Source organism: Silene latifolia, chromosome Y (genome assembly GCF_048544455.1).
Source record: "Silene latifolia isolate original U9 population chromosome Y, ASM4854445v1, whole genome shotgun sequence".
Taxonomy (NCBI): domain Eukaryota; kingdom Viridiplantae; phylum Streptophyta; class Magnoliopsida; order Caryophyllales; family Caryophyllaceae; genus Silene; species Silene latifolia.
Window position 1 is genome coordinate 13,250,219 of NC_133538.1, and position 26,125 is coordinate 13,276,343.

General features: G+C 40.8%; 3 protein-coding genes across 3 annotated transcripts; all 3 read left to right on the forward strand.

The window, feature by feature from the left end:
• Nucleotides 1-7,377: 7,377 nt before the first annotated feature.
• Nucleotides 7,378-7,884, forward strand: LOC141627612 (uncharacterized). The gene has a single exon (XM_074440846.1). It carries the CDS (start codon nt 7,378-7,380, stop codon nt 7,882-7,884), a length of 507 nt encoding a protein of 168 aa, XP_074296947.1.
• Nucleotides 7,885-9,438: 1,554 nt separating this feature from the next.
• LOC141627613 (uncharacterized) lies at nt 9,439-9,804 on the forward strand. The gene has a single exon (XM_074440847.1). It carries the CDS (start codon nt 9,439-9,441, stop codon nt 9,802-9,804), a length of 366 nt encoding a protein of 121 aa, XP_074296948.1.
• A 4,815-nt stretch (nt 9,805-14,619) lies between these two features.
• Nucleotides 14,620-15,968, forward strand: LOC141627614 (uncharacterized). Its single transcript, XM_074440848.1, has 2 exons — nt 14,620-15,054; nt 15,123-15,968. The coding sequence occupies exons 1-2, from the start codon at nt 14,620-14,622 to the stop codon at nt 15,966-15,968; spliced, it is 1,281 nt and encodes a 426-aa protein (XP_074296949.1).
• Nucleotides 15,969-26,125: the final 10,157 nt, after the last annotated feature.

Below are 26,125 nucleotides of genomic sequence, written 5' to 3' on the forward strand. Positions count from 1 at the left end.
ATCACATGTAATACTAAATGCTTCATATAGAGTCTCTTCATCAATTGTTTTTCTTAGAGTCGTCCAATTTTTTTTTGTGAAAACTTTTTTTTAGTGTAAACTGTGATATTGTTTTGGATAACGTATGAAACAATATCACGATTTTTGTTTTGTTTTGTTTTATTGTAGTATTAGCTGTGATATTGTATAATATAACGTGTGATATTGTATCATGAACTCAAAAAGATAGGGTGGACTCATGTGATCCTAATTCTATATATATATATATATATATATATATATATAGTGTAAAGTTCTTATGAGTCCACCAAAATGTTTGAGTCCATAAGTCCTCTCTACATCCCTTAGATCTTCCACTAAGGATGGTTGAGATTGAAAGCAAAAAAGTATACTTAACACTAATGAGTTTCCTATACACTAATTAATCCACTTTATCTCTCTAGCTTTAATTATACATTCACTAATGGATTAATTATACAACAAAAAAATTTTTTGAGCATAATTTTTTTTTTTTGGACTGAAACTTTTATACAAATGTTACTACACTTTCACTGTTTTAAAAGTGTAATTCCAACGGAAAAAAGTGTAATTTCAACGAAAAAAATTACGGTTTGACGGATTTTATTTTCAAATTCAACGGAAAAAATTTTGAAGTTTATGAAAAATTTGTTAACATTTTTCCTGTTTCGTTTTTTTTCATTTTTTTTTTCGAGACAAGTTTTCGACATTTTAGGATTTTACGAGTGTAATTCTAACAGCAAAAAGTGTAATTTTAAGGAGTGTTTTAATTTTTTGTAATTTTATCACAACTTCTTGTAATTTTAGCATTTTTCGAGTGTTATTTTAACGACAAAAAGTGTTATTTTAGTCAAGGAAAGTGTAATTTCAGTCCAATGAGAGTGTTATTTTAGTCCAGGAAAGTATTTTTTTAGTCCAGGCAAATGTAATTTCAATCCAATGAGAGTGTAATTTTAGTCCAGAAAAGTGTAATTTTAGTCCGAGAAAAGTATAATTTCGGTCCACGAGAATGTAATTTTAGTCCATTGAGAGTGTAACATTAGTCCAATGAGAATATGAGAATATGACCAAGTCCATTGAGAGTGTAACATTAGTCCAATAGAAAAAGTGTAATTTTAACAGAAAAAAGTGTAATTCTAACAGAAAAAAGTGTAATTCTAACAACAAAAAGTGTAATTCTAACAAAAAGTGTAATTCTAACAAAAAAAAGTGTAATTCTAACAGAAAAAAGTGTAATTCTAACAGAAAAAGGTGTAATTCTAACAAAAAGTGTAATTCTAACAGAAAAAAGTGTAATTCTAATAGAAAAAAGTGTAATTTTAACAGAAAAAAGTGTAATTTTAAAGAAGAAAAGTGTAATTTTAACAGAAAAAAATGCAATTCTAACAGAAAAAAGTGTAATTCTAACAACAAAAAGTGTAATTTCATCCGAAAAAAGTGTAATTCTAACAGAAAAAAGTGTAATTCTAACAACAAAAAGTGTAATTTTAGCCGAAACAAGTGTTATTCTAGGAGAAAAAAGTATAATTTTAACAGAAAAAAGTGTAATTTTAATAGAAAAAAAATGTAACTTTAATAAAGATAATTGTACTTTTAATAGATCTAGGTCTAAAAAAAAATAACAAGACAATGAAATGAGAACAAAAATTAAGAAGAGCAAAACAAAATTAAAAAAAACAAAAAAAATAGTGAAAATGATAAGAACAAAACACAATAAAATGAGAAGAACAAATAACAACAAAAAAGAGTAAAATAAGAACAAATAAGAACAAATAAGAACAAAAAAAAACTACAACCACACAAAAAATCAGAAAAAAATAAATAAAAAAAAAAAAAATAAAACAAACACAACAACGACAAACACATGACAACAACACCAACAATTTAAAAAAAAAAAAAAAAAGCTAACAAAACTACAACGACAACACAGTGACAACAACACCAACAATTACAATTTACAAACACCAAAAAACGACAACAAAACAACCCGTGGGCGGCAGTGCGGCGTGAGGCGGGTGGCTGCGTGAGGTCGAGGGGTCAGATGTGGCGGTGGTGTGCGTGAGGTTGAGGGTCGCTGGTGGTGGTGGTTGCGTGGTTGTGCGTGGCTGTGTAGAGGGTGGTATGGTGGCTGTGGTGAGGGTGTCGTGGGTGGTGGTGGTGGCGTCACATGGTGGTGGTGTCGGGTATGGTGGTGTCGAGTGAGGGCTGGGTTGTTATTGTCGGCCGACGGTGGTGGTGGCGTCAGATGGTGGTGGTGTCGGGTATGGTGGTGTCGGGTGAGGGGGTGGGTTGGTGAGGAAAAGAGGGGGAATTTTTTTTGAATTTTTAGGTTTTGAATTTATTGGGTTTTTGATTTTATTGGGTTTTTGATAGAGAAAGTGAATGAATTGTGTGAGATGAGAGATAAATGGGTGTGATAATAAATTATATATAGTGAAATTAGTGATAATTAGGGGGGATTAGTTAAGGTAGTGAGAGAGAGTGTTTATTTAGCTAATTAATCACCTTTTTTTGCTTCCAATCTCAACCCTCCATCTTCCTCATCCATTGGCCCTAAATGGGACTTATGGACTCACACCTTAGAGGTGGACTTATATGATCCTTATACTATATATATATATATATATATATATAGATAGATATATATATAGATATATATATATAGATAGATTCAGACGAGTCCACAAATTTGGTTGAGTCCCTAAGTCTCCATCTCTACCATTAGATCTTACAAGATTAATGGTTGAGATTAAAACAAAAAAAACACTCAACAAACATGCAATTAATGCTTTGTCTCTAATAAATTCAATTTCCAATTTATCTAATCAATTACTTTCTCTTTCTTATCAATTAATTTATTAAATTAATATAATTTATTTATATTTCAAATATCAAAATATAAGATGTAAAAAACGAAATTTCATACTCGCGTAAAATAAAAGCGGGTTTGTAAAATGCCCCGTAAATCTTCATTTGGACTCCGATTAAGGCGAAACAAAAGTCTAAATTTATTATTTTTTCGAGCCCAACGCAATGGTAATATTTTCTTATACAATTGAGTTTCTAAATTTTGAGTACTGCTAATTTTCCGGAAGTTCCAACATAAAATTACACTATGAGGGATTAAAGTTACACTCGTAAAACACTATATCTTAATTGAAGTAACATCATATTCACTTGAAGTTACACCTTTTTTATTTGAAACTAAATAATTAATTACTCACTAATTAAAATACACGAAAGTTACGCTCATAAAAGAATAAAGTTGCACCCATAAAAGGCTAAAGTTACACCCGTAAAAGACTAAAGTTACACTCATAAATCATCAAAATCATATAAATTATGCTAAAATTACAAATATTCAAAATAATATGCAACAAAATCAATTTGTAGTATAAAATTACATTGTTAAGTATTAAAGTTACACTCGTAAAAGACTAAAATTACACTCGTAAAATATTATATCTTAATTAAAGTTACACCATATATTCACTTGAGGTTACACCCTTTTTACTTGTAATTAAATAATTAATTACTCATTAATTAAATTTACTAAAGTTACACTTATAAAAAACTAAAGTTACACTCAGAAAAAATTAAAGTTACACTCATAAAGGACAAAAGTTACACCTTCAAGAACTAAAGTTATACTCGTATAACATTAAAGTTACATAAACTTGTCTTAAAATTACATAAATTCAAATTAATATATTCAAAATCACACTATCAAATACTAAAGTTACACTCGTAGAAAACTAAAATTATACTCGTAAATCACTAAAATTACATATAATAAATAAAAATTTCTTCATCTCTTCGTCCATCAATCGAAATCTCTTCACCCATCAATTTAAATCTCAAATTTTCATCGTCAATTTATAACGCCAAATACTCATCAAGATCTTCATCGTCAATGTATACCGCCAAATACTCATCATCATCTTCATCATCATCATCGTCATCGTCATCGTCATCGTCATCGTCATCGTCATCGTCATCTCCATCTTCATAAAAAAAACTATAATTTATAATTAAAAAACATAGATATAACTCAACAAAAAAAAAAACTTATACAAACCACTAGATTTCAAACTATAATAATCTCACCCATTATCCAAAAACACTAAATTGCACTATTAAATTATTCCAAATATATAACCAAAATTTCTAACAAAATTCAACAAAAATTTCACAAGAAACAAATATACAAACGACTATATTTCGAGCACAACCGAGCAGTACTGGATATTTTAAAAACTAAATGGTATATGAAAATATTACCATTGCGACGGCCTCGAAAAAATAATAAAGTTAGGCTTTTGTTTCGTCTTAATCGGAGTCCGAATGAAGATATACGGAGGTTTTTATGAAATCGCTTTTATTTTACGCGGAAATGATGAAGGTGATAAAATAGGAGAGAAGAAGAGGAAAAATAGTGTGAGTTGATAAACAAAAATCAGATTTTTGTATGATTTGATGAGAGGGAGAATAAAATTATAGGAGAAGAAATTAACTAGTGTATGGGAAATTGGGGTTATGGGAGACAAAGAATTAATTATGCATAGAGAGTGTGTTTTTCTCTTTTAATCTTAACCATCCATTTTATAAGATCTAATGGCTTATATTAGGACTTACGGGCTCAACATAAAACATAGGATTTACATGATCCTATTTATATATATATACTAGATTTAATGCCCGTGCGATGCACGGGCCACTTGTAATATCTAGCCTTATCAATCACCATTAAACGTTTATTTATAAAATTGCTACTACAAATTTCCAAACAATAATTTATATTTTTACTTTATTTGACAACGAAAAATTAATTAAAATATGTGGAAATAAAGTGTAGTTGACAATAATAGAAACTCGTTAATTAATTACTCCATATTTTTCCATTAAAGAGGCTCGTTTAGAACTCTATCTCCATTCTCCAAGTTGACTAAATTAATTAATCATCCTAATGCTCCATACATTTCTACTGTATTCGCTAACGAAATTAATAGTTACTGTTCGAAAAACCCCTTAAACTATTATCAAAAGATATCTTAGGACTAATATTATAGGTAAAAAAAAAATTATAGGTTTAGTAGTACTCAAGTTTAGGAGGACAACATAAGGACTCAAAATTCTTTCTAATGACAGACTTAATTTGTAAACCAATTCATTTGTTGATTTTGATTCCTTAATATTAGCATCATAGAGTAACTTGCTTCCAATGACAACTAAATTATCTCGTAAATTTTTTTAGGGTAATGGGTAATATTGTTATTTTTATCATTTTTTTAACCATCCTAAAAAATAAATACTTGTAGAGAGAGAAATTTCCTAGAGAGAGAAATTTCCTTGTTTTTCAAATGTCAGATCCTATCAATGGTCTCCCGCCGGAGGCCAACCCTAATTCTGTTCTGCCAAACGGTAACGAGTCCCATCCAGGTAGTCCAATCCCACCTTTGGTTAAGAATGCAAAAAGGAAAACAATGCATCTTAATGAGTTCCTTGCAGATCCGCCGACTCAAACTTGTTCTGCTGAGAAACCCACAGGCTATAACTCCAATCATTTTCAACCAGAGCGTCCAGTCAGTACAACCATGTCATACAGGGAAATGATGCAAGGTTTTTCCCCGGGGACATACTCTTTCGAAGACCCCTTGTCAGGGGATCTCGATGTCGATTCTGAAGACGATGTCGAGGTTTCAGATGAGGAAGAAGATAAAACTTGCCCACGAATCTGTCTCACGAAGCAGGAGAAGGCCCTTATTCGGAAGCCATGGCGTCATTCACTTATTGTTAAAATGTTATACAAAAACATTGGATACCTCTCGCTAATGAGGAAATTGCAAGCCAAATGGTCGATTAAGGGTAAACTAACCTTAACTGACCTTTCAGGCTCATACTATGTTGCGAGATTTTCGTCTAAACAAGATTATGAGTTCGTCGTTACCCAAGGACCTTGGATGATAGACGACCATTATCTAACTATAAGAAAATGGGTCCCTAACTTTGTGCCATCAGAAGATAGTATTAAGTATTTGACGGCTTGGGTCAGAATCCCTAATTTGCCAGTAGAATACTTTAATGAGAATTTTCTCAGAAAAGTTGGTTCGAAGATAGGAAAGGTGATTAGAATCGACAAGAACACTGCCTCTGCCGAAAGGGGACAGTTTACAAGGTTGAGCGTCGAGGTTGATATCTCGAAACCATTGCTATCAAAGTTCCGATTATATGCCAAAGTTTACTGCATCCAGTATGAAGGTCTGAAGATGATTTGTTTCAAGTGTGGGAAGATGGGTCATCAAGCTGCAGAATGTGCAAAGGAAAGTGATCTAGTCTCTACCATGAACGTTGATTCAAGTAACACAACAGCAGACTCTCCCTCCTCACATTCAGGGGGTCACTCATTGGAGGCAGGGCTTCGTCCGGAGGAGGAATCCTATTTTGGTGATTGGATGATGGTGAGAAAGCCGCCACGCAGAAAAGCGCAAGGAAAGTCCACCATGCCCACGGTTTAGGCTATACAGCAACACCCTGTACAGGATACCTTTGAGTTTGGGAGTACATCTAAGGATAAGACAGGGTCGAGGTTCGATGCCCTTAACAGTTTGGGTCAGGGTGAGAGTAATCTTGGTAAATCTCAGGGAATCTTTACCCAGCCAATCCAAGCTCAATTAGCCAAAAATACTACCCCAAATAATAATAATATTATTCCTAATTCCAATCAACTGCCCAAAAGTAGGAGAATAATATCTTCCAAATATATTGCTACCAATAAATCAATCCCAACTATTCAGAAAAAATCTTCTAAAAATCAACCTATTACTATCGAAAATAATATCCTACGTGATATCACCAACAATAGCACCAATCAAACCAAAAATCAAACCCTAAATATTGTTCAAAATTCCGGTGCAATCAAGAAACAAGTTAATAACCCTACCAGTCCAACTATTGTGCAAAAGGAGAATTTAGTACAAAATATTGAAAGTCCTATTCTAATTCAGGATGATGAACTACTCGACAGTGGTCGAGCTTCGCCAGGATCGAGGACACTCGTTAATCGACCTAACCCAGGTCCTAATGATACCTCCTTATCAACGGTTCATGTTCACGACCTGGGAGGGGATGGTCGTACCCTTTATGGGGGTGATGGCACGGGAGTCCCCAATAATGAACTTGACATTCGAACTGGTACAGGAGAATCCAACGAGTCTGTGGATCGAAATGTCGATTCCATGGAATGTTAACGAGGTATTATCTCTCGTCAGTCGATCTTATGTTTCTCAGTTACCATATTTACCATATTTTATGTCGGATCGAATACCGAATTTGACCCCAAACTTACCTCACATTACGTGCATGGTATGGAATTTCCAAGGCTCTGCTAGCAAGGCTAAACTTGCAGCTTTAAAAGACATTATTCGAACTTATAAACCCTCTGTTTTCGCTCTTGTTGAAACTCATATGGGTGGAGAACATGCAGATAAAGTTCAAAAGATCGTCGGATATGATAGTCACGCTAGAGTTGACGCAGTAGGTTTTCGTGGAGGTATTTGGGTGTATTGTAAATCTGATTTGGTCAATATTACCCCGGTTACCAAGCACCCTCAATATATTACAATGGAGATAGCTCGAAATAGTGAAACACCTTGGTTTTTCACTGCTGTATATGCTAGTCCGGACCCCCATAATAGGAAAGAGTTATGGTCAGAATTAGAAAACTTTGCGAGGCAGAATAATCATCCTTGGATGGGCGCAGGGGATTTTAATGAGACTAGGAATCTCTCAGAGAGACATGGAGGGGATGCTAATATGGCTCGTCGATGCGATTTATTCAACAATTGGATAGAGAATCTAATTAATTAGTCGAATTGGAATTCTCGGGAGCTGCACATACTTGGTTTCGTGGTAATAGTATTGAAACGAGACAAAGCGCTAGATTAGACCGAGCACTTTGTAATAGCGATTGGAGTATGCTTTTTGGTGATGCGAGTGTTAAACACCTTCCGGCAATACAATCTGATCATTGCCCACTTTTAATTTCGCCAAACGGTTTTGCCCCACTTAATTCTATTCATAGACCGTTTCGTTTCCAAGCCGCGTGGCTTACACACGAGAAATTTCAAGAGTTTGTCGAGAACAATTGGCAAACTAACGGGAGCTTAACCACCCAATTAAATCAGTTGTCTTCTAAGCTGCAGACCTGGAACGAGGAGGTTTTTGGGAATATTTTTAAGAAAAAACGAGAATTAATTGCAAGGATTAATGGCTGCCAAAAAAAATTGGCCGTTATCAGAGACAAGGGGACCATTGTTTTAGAGGCAAAGCTTCGCAAAGAGCTGGACGAGATCTTGGAACGCGAGGAAATATTGTGGTACCAGAAATCGCGGGTCGATTTTATTCGGGACGGAGACAGAAATACCTCTTATTTTCACGTTAGTACTCTAGTACGACGTTGGCGTAATCGTATTAGGTCCTTAAAGAACAGAGACGGAGTATGGGTTGAGGACAAGGAGCAACTTAAATCCTTAGTAGTTAATTTCTATAAGGAGCTTTATACACAAGAGGATGAGTACAACGAGAATGCTGATATACCATACGATCTTTTCCCCGAACTTAGTAGGGACGATTTCCAATGGCTTACTCGACCTTACACTGAGGCTAAAATTGAAAGTGTTGTACATTATATGGGGGCTCTTAAAGCGCCTGGCCCCGACGGATTTCAAGCATTGTTCTATCAAAAAAATTGGGAAGTGGTGCGTCAGTCGGTTTGTGCGACGGTAATTAAGGCTCTCGAAGGGAAGGGCTTTCCGGAGAACTTTAATGATACACACATTGTCCTCATTCCTAAGGTATCCGGCCCTGAATTCATTACTCAATTCCGCCCTATAAGTCTTTGCAATGTATCCTATAAAATCGTTAGCAAAGTGTTGGCCAACCGAATTAAACGAGTCCTACCTCGCCTAATCTCGGAAACACAAAGTGGCTTTGTGCCAGGCCGACAAATCTCCGATAATATTGTGGTTTTCCAAGAAGTAATTCATACAATGAGAAAGAAAAAGGGAAATAGTAGCTATATGACAATAAAAATAGACCTTGAAAAAGCTTATGATCGTCTTTGTTGGAGCTTTATTCGAGACACACTTAATGACATGTGTATACCCGGCTACCTTGTTGACGTTGTCATGGAGTGTGTTATGACCTCTAGGATGCAGCTGTTGTGGAATGGTGAACCAATAGTAATGTTCGAACCTACGAGAGGAGTTCGTCAAAGGGATCCCCTTTCCTCATACCTTTTTGTTATGTGCCTAGAGAAATTGCAACAGCTTATTGACGCGGAAGTTCGAAATCATCAATGGAAGTCTATTCCGGTATGTAAAGATGGTCCTCAAATATCTAATTTATTTTTTTGCGGATGACATGGTACTATTCGCAGAAGCTAATGTTGATCAAGCAATTATAATTTCTAAAGTATTAGATGTGTTTTGTCGAGCTTCAGGCGAGAAAGTAAGCATTGCCAAATCTCGTGTTTTCTTTTCATCTAATACGCGACCGGAGATTCAGAATGCTGTTTCAAATACCTTGGGTTTCGATATTACTAATGACCTTGGCTCGTATTTGGGCATGCCTACCATTAATGGTAGAGTTACGAGAAATACCTTCTCTAATATTGTTGAGCGGTTTAATCAAAGATTAGCCGGTTGGAGTACCAAGCATCTTTCCCTAGCGGGTCGGGCCACACTAGTCCAGTCCACTTTGTCATCCATGGCTAATTATAGCATGTAGACGGCGAAGATACCTCGGATAACTTGCGATTCGTTGGATAAAAGAACTAGAAGGTTTCTATGGGGAGGTGACGAGAATAAGAATAATGTTCACCTCATCTCTTGGGAAACTATTCAAAGACCTAAAGCAACAGGAGGACTCGGCATTACATCATCTCGCCAAGCCAACGCAGCATTCTTAACGAAATTGGGATGGAGAGTATTAGCGGAACCACAGAGCCTATGGTCGCGTATTATTCGAGCCAAATATTGTAATGGAAGGTGTGACGTTGATATGTTTAAATCGAAGGCTAACATGTTTAATGTGTGGGCGGGTATTTCATCGCAAGCTAATAATATTATCAAGGGTACAACTTCAGCGGTTGGGAATGGCCATCGAACTCTCTTTTGGGACCACTCGTGGGTCGATGAAGGCACCCTATCTGACCGGGTAGTCATCCCTATCCCGGAGACTCTTCTCGGAGCAACGGTCAGTGACATGTGGGACGAGGCAACTGGTTGGAAGTGGGATATTTTTGCCAATTACTTACCGAGAGACAACCTACTAAAGATCGCTTCTTTCTCGCTCTCATCAGACCCCAATTTAGCGGACTCCCTCTATTGGAATGGGACATCTCATGGTAAGTTCACCATCAAATCTGCCTTGAATATCATAAAGGCATTAGACCCATTCCCGGAGGTCAATCAGGTTCAATGGCACGTCATTTGGAAGCTGCCGGTCCAACAACGAATCAAGTTTTTTATTTGGTTGGCTGCACATGGAAGAGCTATGTGTAATGTGAATAGGGTCAGATGCAACTTATCAGACGATCCTAGTTGTCCGCGATGTCAAGCAGAGGAGGAAACTATGGATCACGTCCTTCGTTACTGTCCAATCTCGCGTGAAATCTGGTCAGCTCTCGGTATTTCTGCTTCCTCTGCCTCCTTTTATCTTTCGTCTTTCTCGGATTGGATATCTTCAAATGCTACTAATAACTTAAACACGGGAATACAAGATTGGTCCATGAAATTTGCAATCACATGTTGGTGGATTTGGAGATGGAGAAACAATGTCGCCTTTGGACGGTCTCATGAGAACCCGACCTTTCCAATTGAATTACTTCATCAGCAATTCGAAGTCTCTAAACATGCCTTCGACAAGTTCTCTCTATTTATCCCTAGTACCGGTTCCCTACGCAAAGAAGTTTTCATTCGCTGGCATCCTCCTCCTCACGGGTGGGTCCTCCTCAATACGGACGGAGCATCTAACGGGAACCTGGGTCCAGCTGGTTGTGGTGGATTGTTTAGGGACGAAACTGGTAACATCATTTCAGCCTATTTGTTCTCTGCTGGCGTTTGTACCTCAGTGAGAGCGGAAATGTTGGCTCTTGTTGCAGTACTCGAAAGAGCGAAGGTGCTAAATATTGACAAACTCCTTGTTCATATGGTCAATGCTAGTTGTGTAAAGCTCGTTTTGGAAGACCAACTCGTCAGCAATAGCATCCGTCATCTCGTCACTAGATGCAAAGGCTTAATCCATGATCCCGGGTGGACAGTCAGGCTCTTACATGTCTATCGAGAAGCTAATAAAGCAAGTGATTTGTTAGCCAATCAAGGAATCCAGTCGTCTACTACTATCACACACTTCGATGTTCCGCACTCTGCTCTTCGTTCCATCCTTCGCGAAGATATTATGGGTGTAGCTACTCCTCGTTTAATTACTTAGTTTCGGGCTATGCCCTCATCTGTACAAAAAAAAAATACTTGTATATATTATGGAAAAATAAATAAATTAAAAATTGAACAACTTTAACGGAAAGGCTTTTTTTTTGTAGTTTACCATTAAAAATAAATATACCGTGATTTTCCATACAATGCAACTAATTGTCATAGGTAGTTAAACGCATTTTTAATGTTACCCTTATTATCTACATTCAGACATAGATTAGCTGAAGATATTTTGGAATTTCTAATGGAGTATATGAAATTCGGCTTTGTAGTATAGTCCATGTAGAGATTTCTTTTATTTCTTAAGGATAGCTATAGATGAATAGATCCCAAATTCAATCTCGACCATGGAAACTAAATTCGCGGGTCAAATATGAATCTCACAATAATTTTGTCAAAACTAATTTGATTTTTATCGTTTGTAAGGAGTGGTAGGAGTATAACTTATGACATGAAACAAACTATCTAAAATCAATAATCCTGCAATGATAACACTTTGTACGTAGTATCAACAAAAAGACGTACTCGTTAACACTATATTATGATACAATCTCTTAAAACATATACTGATTCGGTGTCATATCTTTTTTCGCTAATGGCTTGTGCTCTCCATCTGCGTGGTTTCATAGTTAATTTCTTATTGATAAACTATAAGTAAACAATATCGACGTTTAAAAGCAAAAATCCAAATAAGATGTTGAAAATCACCTCACGTACCATTGAACCTTTAGTGTCTTTGACACTTGACACCGACGCCATGTACGAAATCATCAAAATCTACCATCTTACAAACTTCAATCAACCTAAACATGCAAGATAAGTCAAAATTAATAAAGTATATTCATCTAATATTGATGATCTAATATTGATGACATTGTAAAACAATCAAAGAACAAAGAAATAATGTTTACAAATAAAGTAAAACATGGAGATGATGCAAGTGCATAACCGTGAAAAGAGAAGAAGGTAAGAGACGTCTTATATACTCCAAGACATTGCTATGTTTTCATCCTCGCCAAACTCTAACACCCATAATCTTATCTATGTTTATTTTTTTTATGATAAAATCTCATTGATACGTTACTACGTAGGAAAGGTTGTTGTTAGGGATAAAAAATGCTATTTATCAATACCAACGTGGCATCAAGTTGACAGGAAAAAGTAGTAAGAGGGTAGACACGTGGAACGCATTGGATGGTAGAAAGGGGGAGAGAAGGATAGCTGAGGTGGCACATTGTGGACCACAGGATCAAACAATAACAAACACAAATTGGGCTAAAGTACAAATGCACGTACGAAAGAGAGGAAAGAGTTGGGCTTTGACCTTTTCCAATAACCACTGCCTATCTTCTTGGTAACCACCCACGATTATAGGAGCAGAAGCAGGAGGAAGTCCACCAATTTCAACCCTATTCCTGAAGACTATATAAAGCAAGAGGAGGACAACTTCAAGAGGCATCCGAACTTCAGCACGAACAACACAACACTTCTCGAAATTCCTGTCTACACTTGGCAATATCCTACTTGCAACATAATACTTGTATTTCCTTATTTGCTTACAAAACCTCGATTATAGTGCATAAATTGGTGGGATTCCGACTCCCCCCGCGGTTGTTCCCACACCGGGTTTTCCGCGTCACCAAAAATTCTCCGTGTCATTCTTTTTCATTCGTCTTTATTTCGTTGTCTTTATCGTCGCATCTAAAATATAATTGGCATTAGATTAATCACTTTCACTCACAAAAACACATTTGTAATCGGTAAATTTTCACCAAAACAGTTTGGCGCCCACCGTGGGGCATAGTGATCATTTTCTATAGCCAAGCCCCGCAAAACCGAACCAGCCATCACAATGTCTGGAACCAGCCAGAATCCTTCCAGCGACCAGTATGCCACCTATCTTCCGCAAGCAGAATTACTTCGCATCTGCAGGACCAGTCAGTGCATCCCCGGCATCCAGCCAAATGATCCCTGCCAGCATGTCGACCAGAGCCATGCCCCAGCCTCAGAAACCACCGCAGATCCCAAAGGCAACAGGTGCATCCAGTCAGTCAAAGTCCAAAGGGGGAAAGCCCAAAGAGAGGAGGCGAAGCAAGATCCAGAGCCCGACCCAGAAAGCTCGGCGCGCGAAGTTCTCCGAAGCGAGGGTCCCCGACTCGATCCGATGCGGTGATGATTCAGGGGATGGACATCCTGCGTCGGGCTGTTGAAGGTCTGAGGAAAGACAACCAGAATATGATGGCTCAAATCGTGACGGCAGTCCAGTCCAAACCAGCATCAGCACCAGAGGCTCTAGCCAGAACCAGCGGTGGAGGACTGGGTCGACCAATCCCGTCAGAACTAGTTACTAGGCTGGATCTTGCAGGAGTAGCACCCAGCGAACCAATCGAGCCAAGAGGATTGGGATGTCTGTCATTTGATAACCCACCCAGTCTGCATCAGACAACAGGTAACGCTTTATTTAGCACCCCTTCTGGATCTGACCTTCCACCCTTTTCAGGTACCCCCGCACACCAGACACCAGGATGGCAATCTGGACCTGTCTCCAACACAGCAATTCCATCCTGCAGCCAGTTCACCAGTGGAGCCTGGATCGGAGGATTACAGCAGACACCAGGATGGCAGCCTGGATCCATAATCGCACAACACCAAGAACCGTCATCCAAAGATCGTGCCAACTTTGAGCACCCGGCTAGGAGGTACACCTGCCGGTTCCTTCCCTTTGTTTCTAACCCTCTTGCGGGAGCGGGTAATTCACTGAGCAAAGAATACCGGGAGCCGAGGGAGCTAATGTATAGGATACCAGGCGTAGCCCGTCCACTGGAGAAAGCGGCCAAAGATAGCTACGCAGACTCACCTTTTGTGGATGATATAGCTCTAATTGGTGTTCCTAAAGGATGTGTGCCGCCAGCTATGACGCTCTATGACGGGACCACAGATCCACTTGACCATATCAACCACTACAAGCAGAAAATGATGGTGATAACCGCAACTGGATCTCTAAAGGAAGTTTGCATGTGCAAAGGTTTCGGATCAACACTGTCGGGAGCGACCTGATGGTTCGTCGGCTTACCGAACAAGAGCATATCCACTTTCGCCGACCTAGTCAATGCCTTCAATCGCGGTTCGCCAGCCAGAGAAAGCCGTAGAAGCGGACAACGATCTCTACCGGCTAGTGCAAGGATTTGAGGAGTCCACCCGTGATTACTTAAACCGGTTCAACAAAGAGAAGGTGTCAATTCCGAGGTGTGATATAGCAACCGCTATACAAGCCTTCCGCCGAGGACTGCACCAGGATTCACAGCTATACAAGGAACTAACCATGCATCCATGCACTACCTTTGAGGAGGTGCAATCGAAGGCGATTGCTGTCATGAGGCTAGAAGAAGACCCTGCACCAGTAAGAGGCACTTATGATTCAGATCCAGTATCCAGAAAGGCTCCGGTAGAGAAGAAGAGCGAAAGATCCAAACCCTACAGCAGGAGCGTGAATAAAGTTTCTGGAAATGCAGAAGGAAAATCCGAAGCAGATCTGCCTCCGAAGGTAAGTGAGTATGGCTTCACTACCAATCTTGCAGGACTATTCAAAGCCTTGAAGGAGCTGGGACGCAGAGTCAGATGGCCAAAACTTCCAGAAGGAAACCCCAAAGCGAGACACACAGCAAAAGTGTGAGTTCCACTAAGAAGAACACTCACAACACCGATGAATGTCACTCCCTCAGAAAGGAAGTCAAATTTCACTATGACCAAGGAAACTTGGATCATCTCCTACCCAAAAACACGACCAGAGTAAATTCAGCGGATCAGGTTCTGCCCTCCCCTCCTCCTCATTGCTCTAGAACTGTGAATGTCATTACAGGTGGATCGGAGCTGTGTGGGCTAACCTACTCAGCGGCTAAGAGGCATGCAACCAGGACTAAGGGAGACAGACCAGAAAGCTCCTGCAGAGTTAACCACCAGAATCTGCCGTCAGTCACCTTCGACGAAACAGACGCAGGATCTACTCCCGAACAGCACCACGACGCTCTAATCATCACGCTCCCCATAGGAAATTGTAAGGTGAAAAAGATCCTGGTGGATACCGGAAGCTCCGTCAACTTGATCATGATGGAAACACTCAAAGGAATGGGATTCACCGAGAAAGATCTAGCAAAGAAGGCAATTCCCTTAGTCGGTTTCAGCGGCGAAACAAAGCACTCCCTGGGAGAAATCATCATCCCAACCTACGCCGGAGGTGTAAACAGACAGGTAAGGTATTTGGTTATTGATGGGCCCTCTACTTACAATGTAATCCTTGGCAGGCCCTGGATCCACGAGATGAAAGCAATTCCCTCAACGTACCACCAGTGCCGAAAGTTTTCAACACCTTGGGGGGTGCAAGAAATACGTGGGGACCAGGAAGAAGCTAAGGATTGTTACAAAGTGGCTCTGAAGCCAACAACAGGATCGCCCGCATAGCAATTACAGAGCCAGCGCATCCAAGACGAGTACATTGAGCCTCAGCAGGCAGAACTAGACGAAGTAATCCTGGACTCGCTGCATCCAGAACGAACTGTTCTCATTGGATCTGAGTGTAGAGGTAAGATTCGTGAAGAACTCGTTCGGTTGTTGAGAACTAACATAGATTGCTTTGCTTGGTCACATGATGATATGATAGGGATAGATCCAAGCGTGATAACTCACAAGCTAAGTGTAGATCCAAGCTATAAACCTGTGCAGCAGAAAAGAAGAAAGTTTGCTTCTGAAAGAAATCAAGTCATAAATCAAGAAGTAGATAACCTGCTTGCTGCAGGAAAGATTCGCGAAGTAAAGTACCCAGAGTGGTTGTCTAATGTGGTAGTGGTCCCAAAGAAGAACGGCAAGTGGAGGGTCTGTGTCGATTTCACGGATTTAAACAAAGCTTGCCCAAAAGATCCATTCCCTCTACCACACATAGACGCCATGGTAGATGCCACTGCAGGCCACGAGATGCTGACATTCCTAGATGCCTGGAGCGGATATAACCAGATAAAGATGCACCCGGTGACCAGGAAAAGACAAAGATTCGAGATCCGAGAGAGGTATCTCTTTGTTATAACGTCATGCCTTTTGGACTGAAAAATGCAGGATCTACCTATCAGAGGCTGGTGAACATGATGTTTAAAGAACAAATAGGCCAAACTATGGAAGTATACATAGACGATATGGTCGTCAAATCAAAGCAGGCTTCACAACACCACCAGCACCTGGTAGAAACTTTCAATACCCTCAGGAAATATCAAATGAAGCTGAATCCTACGAAGTGTACCTTCGGAGTATCCAGTGGAAAGTTCCTAGGGTACATGGTGACCCAGAGGGGAATAGAGGCCAGCACCGAACAAATAAGAGCAATTCTCACTGAATCACCGCAAAACCAAAAGGCGTCCGGCGCCGATGGAAGAGTGGCGGCCTTAAACAGTTCATATCCGATCCTCGGACAGATGCGAGCTATTCTATGATATACTCAAAAAAAGCCAAAGATTTGAATGGACGGACGACCACGAGAAAGCATTTCGGAGTCGAAGCGCTATCTCAAAGACCCCACCTCTCCCGTCGAAACCGAGCCGGAGAGCCACTTTTCCTATATCTCGATCACGAAGCGGCGGTCGGTGCGTGCTAGTGAGTGAGAGAGCGGGAAGGATCACAAAGATCCGGTATACTACATCGATAAGTCTCGCTTTCGGCGAAACCAGGTACACATCACTAGAAAAACTTGTCCTTGCACTTGTTCTTTGCATCCTATAAATCTGCGTCCCTACTTTGAATCTCATACAATTTCTGTGATAACTAATTATCCTCTTAAAACTATCATGAGAAAACCAGAATTGTCAGGACGAATGGCCAAATGGTCCGTGCACTTGAGCGGGTACGATTTGAAGTTTGAACCCCGTACGGCCATAAAGTCTCAGGCTCTGGCAGACTTTGTGTCTGACTTCGCCCCAAAGACTCCAGGACCCAAGCCGAACAGGACATCCTGAATCTGGAAGAAGACAAAGGAGAACAAGTATGGGAGTTACATGTGGACGGAGCCTCAAACGCCAAAGGAGCAGGAGTAGGGCTGGTCCTCAAATCTCCCCAGGGAGACCTCATAGTCCAGGCCGTACGATGTGAATTCAAAGCCACAAACAACGAAGCGAAATATGAGGCACTAATCCTGGGTCCGAAGGCGCTCGGATCTCGAAAATCAAACACCTTCGGGTTTGCGGCGATTCTAAGCTTATAGTTAACCATGTAAATGATTGCTATGAAGCCAGGGGACCCCGAGGATGATGGCCTATTTAGATGTAGCAAAAGAGTCAAAGTCAAATTTGTCACATTCAACATCAAGCAAATCCCCGGGAGCGAGAATGCACGAAGCAGACGCACTAGCCACACTGGGGGCAACCTTCAAGGCAGGAACCATTTCCACGATACCAATTGTCCACGTGCTGGAGCCAGCAACACTAAAGTCTCAGCAGGAAGCAGAAAAAGTGTGCAGCACCAGCAGTGAAGAAAGTACCCCAGACTGGAGGAAGCCCTACCTAGATCCCCGGTTGCGAGAATGACATCCTACCAAAGAGATAAAAAGGAGGTAAGGGGCTTTAAAATGAAAGCATCCAGATTCCTACTAATCGATAATGTTCTTTTCAGGAAATCCCACGCTGGACCCTACCTCAGATGCCTGGATCGGGAAGAGTCTCAGACTGTTTTGCATGCTATCCACAGTGGAGAATGTGGAAACCATGCAGGGGGCAGGAGCCTGTCCAACAAGACACTGAGGCAGGGATACTTCTGGCCCACAATGCGCAAAGATGCCATGGAATTCGCAAAAAAATGCGACGCTTGCAGAGACACGCTCATGTCGCCACCACCCAGAGCCTCGCACCAGGTTATCTCACCATGGCCTTTCATGAAATGGGGATGGATATCGTGGGACCATTACCCGAGCACCGAAACAAAGTCTAAATGCTCGCCATGACGGATTACTTTTCCAAATGGATAGAAGCGAAATCATCCTCCCGAGTTACAGAAACCCAGGTGATATCTTTCATTAAACGCAATATCATATGCAGGTTTGGCATTCCATCTGAAATTATATGTGACAATGGGTTCCAATTCATTGGAAATAAGACGGAAGCTTTTTGTGCTAGGTGGAACATCTCGTTGCGAAATCTACTCCCAGAAACCCCAAATCAACGGACAAGTCAATCCAAAGAATAAGATTATCATTGAAAACTTGAAAAAGAAACTAGAGGAGATTGGGGGCAAATGGGCGGAAGAGCTACCTCTCGGTTCTCTCGGGTGTGAGAACCACACCAAAGGTTGCAACGGGGCAAACCCCTTCACCGGTGTTCGAGCGAAGGTCATCCCATCTCAAGTCGGGGTCCCAACCCACAGATATGGATGCATCACGAAGAGCGGAACCAGGTGGAAATGACAAGCGCTGGACACGATAGATGAACTCGAGAACCGCCCGGATCGGGATGGCTTCCTCCTGCGACAGCGACAGATGTGGCTAAAAGCTACAACAAGAACGTAAAAGTAAGAACCCTGCAGGTGGGAGATCTGGTCCTAAGGAAAGTCTTCCAGAATACCAAGAACCAGCAAGCAGGGAAATTTGCCTACAATTGGGAGGGGCCATACCAAGTAGAAAGCACAGTTGGAAATGGAGCCTACCGACTCATGACTATGGAAGGGCAAATGGTTCCCAGATCCTGGAATATCACCCACTTGAAAAAATATTTTATTTAAAGTCACCAGCAGGGTCAACAACCAGGTACTCAGCCTACCAGACGCAGCCCAGCCAGGTTATGGATATTGCCTTACATATTTCCTGGCTCTGAATATTTTTCTCTCTGAATACTTTTATGCCTCCAAAAATTCTTCTGGTACTAAAAGATATTTTCCTGCTTCTAAAATATTTTTCTATTTTTTATATATTTCTCTGGGTCTGGATATCTCCTGATTCTGAATGTTTTCTGGCTCTAAAAATGTTATTTTCGAATTCAACAATTCTGGTTCCAATAGACTTGCTCATATTTTAATTCCGGAAAGTTTTAAAATTATAAAACCACCTTGAGTAAATTAATTTTTTCTAATAAGCCAAGGAAATAAAATGCAAACTAATCTGGCAGAGCTTGTATTCATTACAGAAGGCGTGTGTCCGTGGCTAAGCACATACAACCGGGACCACCAGCCTCCCGCGATGCATTAGCACCCACGCAAGCCTGGCTCCTCTGGACGAGTGGGCATACTAGACCCCTTAGCCAACAATCTATCAGCGATGGCCAAACAACTGACGTGCATGCACAAATCAAAGCACCAGAAACGGTACGACACAAAAAGATAACCAGTAGGAAATACTAAAGTCGCAAAGCAAAGTATGCCTGGCACCAGAGCCAGACCAAAAGTACATAAACTGTTCAAAATAAAGATGTCATGCCCCGTAGGGCCAAAAACTAACTAAGCACAGCATAAGTCTTTCAGATGCAGAAAAATACTAATCTACGTCAATACGCTCCACAGCTTCAGAAGCAGCTGCCTGAGCATCAGGAGCAGGAGAATTCACCTCTTCCTCAGCGCCTGGATCATCAGCAGGAACAGTACCAGGCTCCACCAAGCCAGCTAATACATCCAAATTCAAACCATCAGGAAAAGTAGCAGCAAGCCTCCCCTCTTCAGCTCCTAAGTCCCAGGCAGAATGCCCTCCCCTCTGGAACACCTTTATACAGTCAATCTTCGTTTCCAAAGCAGCATAAGACAGAGCATCCACCAGAGTCCTCTTCAACTCCTGCACCTCAGAAACCTTCTCCTCCTGAACCTGGGCAACACGAGCCTCTGCATCTGAAGCACGTTTCTCCACCTCTGAGATACGCTTTTCAGCGTCTGAAGCACGTCTTTCGGCATCAGCAGCCTTCTCCCTAGCATCAGCCGCCTCCTTCTCGGATCGGCTGACTTTCTTCTCAAAGACTGAAAATCCGCCCCTCAGCAAGAGAAAAACTGCTCTGCAAACTCTGCTTCTGAGTGGCCTCCTCCAACAGCAAATCCTGGGACTTGTTTAGATCAGCCTGAGTTTTCAGCCTATCCTCATTGGCCTCCTTCGCCAGCTTCCGGAGTTTCGCATTTTCTGCTACCAGGAGAGGCACCTTCTCCCGCAAGTACAGGGCCATCTGAAAGGACTGGTAGACCAGAACAAAGCGTCAAAAAAAAAAAAAAAAAAAGCGGCCAATGATTGTTTACCTCGAAAGAATGCTCAGCAGCACGATCCACCAAGTCAGGCAAAGGATTGCTATCCAACGCAGACCTAGGAGCTGGAAGAAGCATCTGGCTCATTAAGTCCAAGCTACTCGTAGACTTAGCCCTACCGAAATTATCTGGAAGTGTAAAAACAATAACCCCAGGAGCAGATTTGGAGCCAGAAGTAGCCCCAGAAGCAGGAGCAGCTTTAGAAGCAGAGGTACCCACCGAAGCAGGAGCAGCTTTAGAAGCGGAAGTGGCCCCAGAAGCAGGAATAGCTCCAGAAGCAGGAGCAGCCCCAGAAGCAGGAATAGCTCCAGAAGCAGGGATGGTTTCAGGCGTTGGAATCACACCAGACGCAGGCCTAGTTGGAGCCGAGCCAGGAACAGCTTTGGAAACCGAAGCATCTCCAGAAGCAGACAATCCGTGCCCAGGCAATGGAGGCCTCACAGCCAGAGGTGTAGCTTCAATAGGGACCTGCTCCTTAGCCCGGTCCACGGCAGCAGATCTCCTTTTGGGACGAGGTCCAGAACCGGGGGCAGGAGTAGACTTTCTCTTCTCAGCAGGCTTGGGGACAGCCGTAACCTGCTCTTTCACTCTCTGAGCCAAAACATCTTGCAAATAAATTCTAGATTTTGCGAACACTGGAAGCAACATGAAAACTAAGTCGAACCTGATACATAAAAAATCCTAAATGTAACCAAGTCAAAAGGGAAGAACAACATACTAGTCGACATTGAGTCTTTTTCTTCAAAGAAATGTTTTCTTCACCACAGCAGCAGAATCTTGAACCAGATTAGGAAAGGTCCTATTTTCTGGAGGTGGACTGAACAGCTTGGAAAGAGATGCGGTTTTATCAGGAGACAAAGGCAAGGGGCACAAACCTGCACAAAAAACCAAGTAAGGAAATATGAGCATCAAAGAAAAATACACAGGAATAAGGGCATGCAAAGTACCATCTGTTGATCGCCAGACACTGACAATATAGTCAGTCGGAGCAGGAAGAGTGTCAATTTTCACAAAAATAAAGCGGGAAAACCACTTGCTGTCATCCGGCTTCACAGGGAAGATGATGCAATTCTTCTCCCCGTCTCGAACCCGAATGGTCACTTGACCCCGAGCAAGGGACCTGACCGAGAACAAGTGTGCAAGGTCCGGGAGACCAATCTCATAACCGAAATGATTATTCATAGCATCAATCGCAAGCAAGGTCCGCCAAGTATATGGAGCCACTTGGCAAATAGCCAACTGATTCAAGTTCAGATACTCTTGAACCAAAGGAGGGAAAGGAAATCGCAGACCCAGACGAAAGGCGTATTCATACAAGCAAATCCACCCTTCCCTCACCGAATCAGCTTTCTGGCCGGGAATCGGAATGTGGAACACCACATCATCAGAAAAACCAAAGGTTTTCTTGATGTGATCAAAGTCCTCGGAGGTGAAGTCAGAGTCACAAGAATGTTTGGCAGAGAGGACGCCGCCGGAAAGGAAAGCGTCGGACGGCGTTGCCGGATCCGAGGCCGAGGTCGAAGAGGCCGATCATTGTGACATAGTATGCAAAGAAATAAAAAGAAAGTGAAGGTGAAGACGAAGTACCTATGAAACAAAGCAACCGGCGGAGAAGATGGAAAGTGATTGATGGTGATGGGAAGTGAGAGGTAATAATAAAGGGAGTCGGGGAATATAAAAAGAGGGAGGATACCGAGGGAGTGGCGTGAGAGGAAGAGTTTGAGAGCAAGTGGGGAAGTTAATGGGCGTTTGGGAAGAATTAAGTGAGGGAAGTTGTAGAAACCAAGATAATTGCTAAGGCTTCGTCAGTTCTCCGCGTCGCAACTGAAATTCCCGCCTAAAAAGTATTTGAGACGGAAATTTGGGGGCAATTGTTAGGGATAAAAAATGCTATTTATCAATACCAACGTGGTATCAAGTTGACAGGAAAAAGTAGTAAGAGGGTAGACACGTGGAATGCATTGGATGGTAGAAAGGGGGAGAGAAGGATAGCTGAGGTGGCACATTGTGGACCACAGGATCAAACAATAACAAACACAAATTGGGCTAAAGTACAAATGCACGTACGAAAGAGAGGAAAGAGTTGGGCTTTGACCTTTTCCAATAACCACTGCCTATCTTCTTGGTAACCACCCACGATTATAGGAGCAGAAGCAGGAGGAAGTCCACCAACTTCAACCCTATTCCTGAAGACTATATAAAGCAAGAGGAGGACAACTTCAAGAGGCATCCGAACTTCAGCACGAACAACACAACACTTCTCGAAATTCCTGTCTACACTTGGCAATATCCTACTTGCAACATAACACTTGTATTTCCTTATTTGCTTACAAAACCTCGATTATAGTGCATAAATTGGTGGGATTCCGACTCCCCCCGCGGTTGTTCCCACACCGGGTTTTCCGCGTCACCAAAAATTCTCCGTGTCATTCTTTTTCATTCGTCTTTATTTCGTTGTCTTTATCGTCGCATCTAAAATATAATTGGCATTAGATTAATCACTATCACTCACAAAAACACATTCGTAATTGGTAAATTTTCACCAAAACAGTTGTTATGGTTTCATGGTATTTTATTTTTTAAATTATTAAATATTAGTAATTTTTATAAGTTGGAGTTCCGCAATAGTTGTACTCTCTATAATCGCTCGAAAAAAGCTTCCTTTAATAATATATATATATATATATATATATATATATATATATATATATATATATATATATATATCCCGTCATCTATTAGTTAAATGGGTACGTGTGCAATCTGGTGTCATCCCAGTACTTAAATTATCGCGTAATTATGTGATCACTACAAGTTCACTAATTCAGCACCTTTATACATAATGTGTATTCATTATGTGCAGAGGATGATTTCCCGTACTACACAGATTCTCCTATTATTAACAAAACAAAACGAAAATGCATAATGCAGTGCCAAGTTCAGGCGAGTGTTTCAAGGTAACGTCCCGCTCCATATCTTATATTAAGGTAGTATTATGAATTATGATAGATAATACGTAATATAATCAACTCATATCAGGCGTAAGCTGGGGAGCAGTGTTGCAGGGGCAATAAAAAAACCACGCGGAAGATCCCCTGCGGTGAGGCAACGCTGTAAGTGTCAAAATGTTTGTTCTCTAACTGTTAGCCTATATACATAATTTGTATAGTAGCTCTCACCATGGTGTTGCATCTCGATATTAGACCTGCCTCCTGCTATGATCGGACAACCAGTGCCTGGACAACCTCACCAACTTCCAACTGTTCAGGCGTGTGCAAAGTGCCTTGCCAAAAGATTTGCTTATGAAACTCGAACATTCTGTTGCAGAGATGGAACAATAGTGCTGCTATCATACACATACCCTCCATAACTGACCAGATTGTACACATCTTCAGATACAGATTCAATCCACTTCAGGAAGTATGCACGCCTCTACAATAACTTATTTGCATTCAGCTCAATCGGAGGTCGCACAGATTAGCAGACGCAATAAGGAATCTATGTTTTTAAGCTACATGGTCAGATTTACCACAATATTCCAGATCTCGTACCAAATGACGGTGGCCCAAAATACCTTCAGCTTTACTTTTACGATGGGCAACATGAAGCTGCTAACCGTTCTGGGTGTTTCAAAGATCTTAATAAGGATGTTATAGACATACTAATGGGTATAACACAGGCAAACCCATACGCATGTTTCTTCCGGTCATTACAAGAAATAGATGTCAATGAAGATACACAAATACATATAAGCAAGAATCCTAAGAGGGACCAGCGCGTCAGTAACGCTCCTACTTCTGATGAAGTCGCTTTGGTCTGAAGATTCGACATTAGGCGAGACCAATGGTCCACACATCTTAGTGACTGGACGAACACATGCTTCACATTGAATAATGCACTTCTACGACTGTTACGACCTACTTCAGTACCCTCTTCTTTTCCCAAATGAAGAGTGTGGTTGGCACCAAGGACTGAAGAAACACGTTGTTCAGCCTAACGCATCAGCAAACACCCGTGACAATGTTGCTCCCCCGTCCAGTTTCACAAGTGCTACAAGTCTGTTAGATGCAGAAGCACAACGTATGATTCTTTACATATCTCTATTATGTTATAACATTTCCTACATAGCATCTACTATAGATTAATGCACACACCCATATTAAGACACACATTAAATAATCCCCACCTTTGCTTAGATTTGATGAAGATTGTATGTAGTCCACACTAAATTTTCACATTTATAGATAAAACTAAAGAACTCCAAACTGATTTCTTCATCAAAAAAAAAATACACAAAGTGAGAAGTATCCATAGGTCCTTGAATACCATCAGTACTAAAACTTACAATATCAATGATATTACTCTTCAATTCCGTAATCATAGCACTCATTACACCTTATAATATTCCGGTAATCCACTTTTTAAAATTCATCCTTTTGTTCTCCTGTTGTCAAACCCATTTTCCTTTGACCGTTACCCTCTTTTCCTGAACAAAGGTACTCTCAGAGTTATTTCCTCTTCTTATATATGGTGCTAGATATCCTTGAATTAACCAACCTGATATAACCCCTTCTTATTTTCAGTAACATATAGAGTCATAGTAGTGAGGATATTTTAATTATTACTGGGCTCATTTAGTCACAATTCTTTAATGCAGGGAGCTCACAACAACCGTCTTCAGACGACAAGAATGTGTCTTGCCGAGAGTATTACTCCTACAAATTGCAGAATAGGCCAGGGAACATGCTTCTCAGGGCAGGCAGATGTTTGCAACAATATGTTGTAGACATGTACGTAAAGTTAGAAAATACTCGCTTAGACTTCTTCCGACACAATCAAGATACTATAAGAGCTGAATTGTATCATGGAATACTTGATACAATCGACGCTGGTGAGCAGTGCGCAGCTAATGTCGGAAGAAGAGTAACCCTAGAGATATGAAAAGAAGGTATCTAAATGCGAAACCGCCCTGGTTAACTCGCTCCGTATCATGCGCTTCATGGTGGGCCATCAGTATCCGGCTCTTAGTGCTTTGTGGGCCACATTTCTGCGAGTAACCCTAGAGATATGAAAAGAAGGTATCTAAATGCAATGTCTCTTGTGCAACGCTATGGGAAGCCAGATTTCTTTGTAACAATAACTTGCAATGCAAACTGGCCAGAAATTAAAAATGAACCTGCTCATGGAGAAGAAGCTCAGAACCGACCAGATATAGTTGCTAGGGTGTTCCGAGCTAAACTAATGGCTTTGAAGAAAAGAATTGTTGAGGATAAAATCTTTGGGGAAGTTGCTGCATATGTATATGTAGTAAAATTCCAGAAAAGAGGCCTTCCTCACGCACATCTTCTACTAATAATGAAGCCTGGCAGTAA

Excerpts from the sequence above, each read along its gene's own strand:
- LOC141627612 (XM_074440846.1), top strand. The coding sequence starts at position 7,378 with ATGGTATGGAATTTCCAAGGCTCTGCTAGCAAGGCTAAACTTGCAGCT.
- LOC141627614 (XM_074440848.1), top strand. The coding sequence starts at position 14,620 with ATGCCTTCAATCGCGGTTCGCCAGCCAGAGAAAGCCGTAGAAGCGGAC. Across the intron at positions 15,055-15,122 it reads AAGCAGATCTGCCTCCGAAG|AGTCAGATGGCCAAAACTTC; the intron begins GTAAGTGAGTAT and ends GCTGGGACGCAG.
- LOC141627613 (XM_074440847.1), top strand. The coding sequence starts at position 9,439 with ATGGTACTATTCGCAGAAGCTAATGTTGATCAAGCAATTATAATTTCT.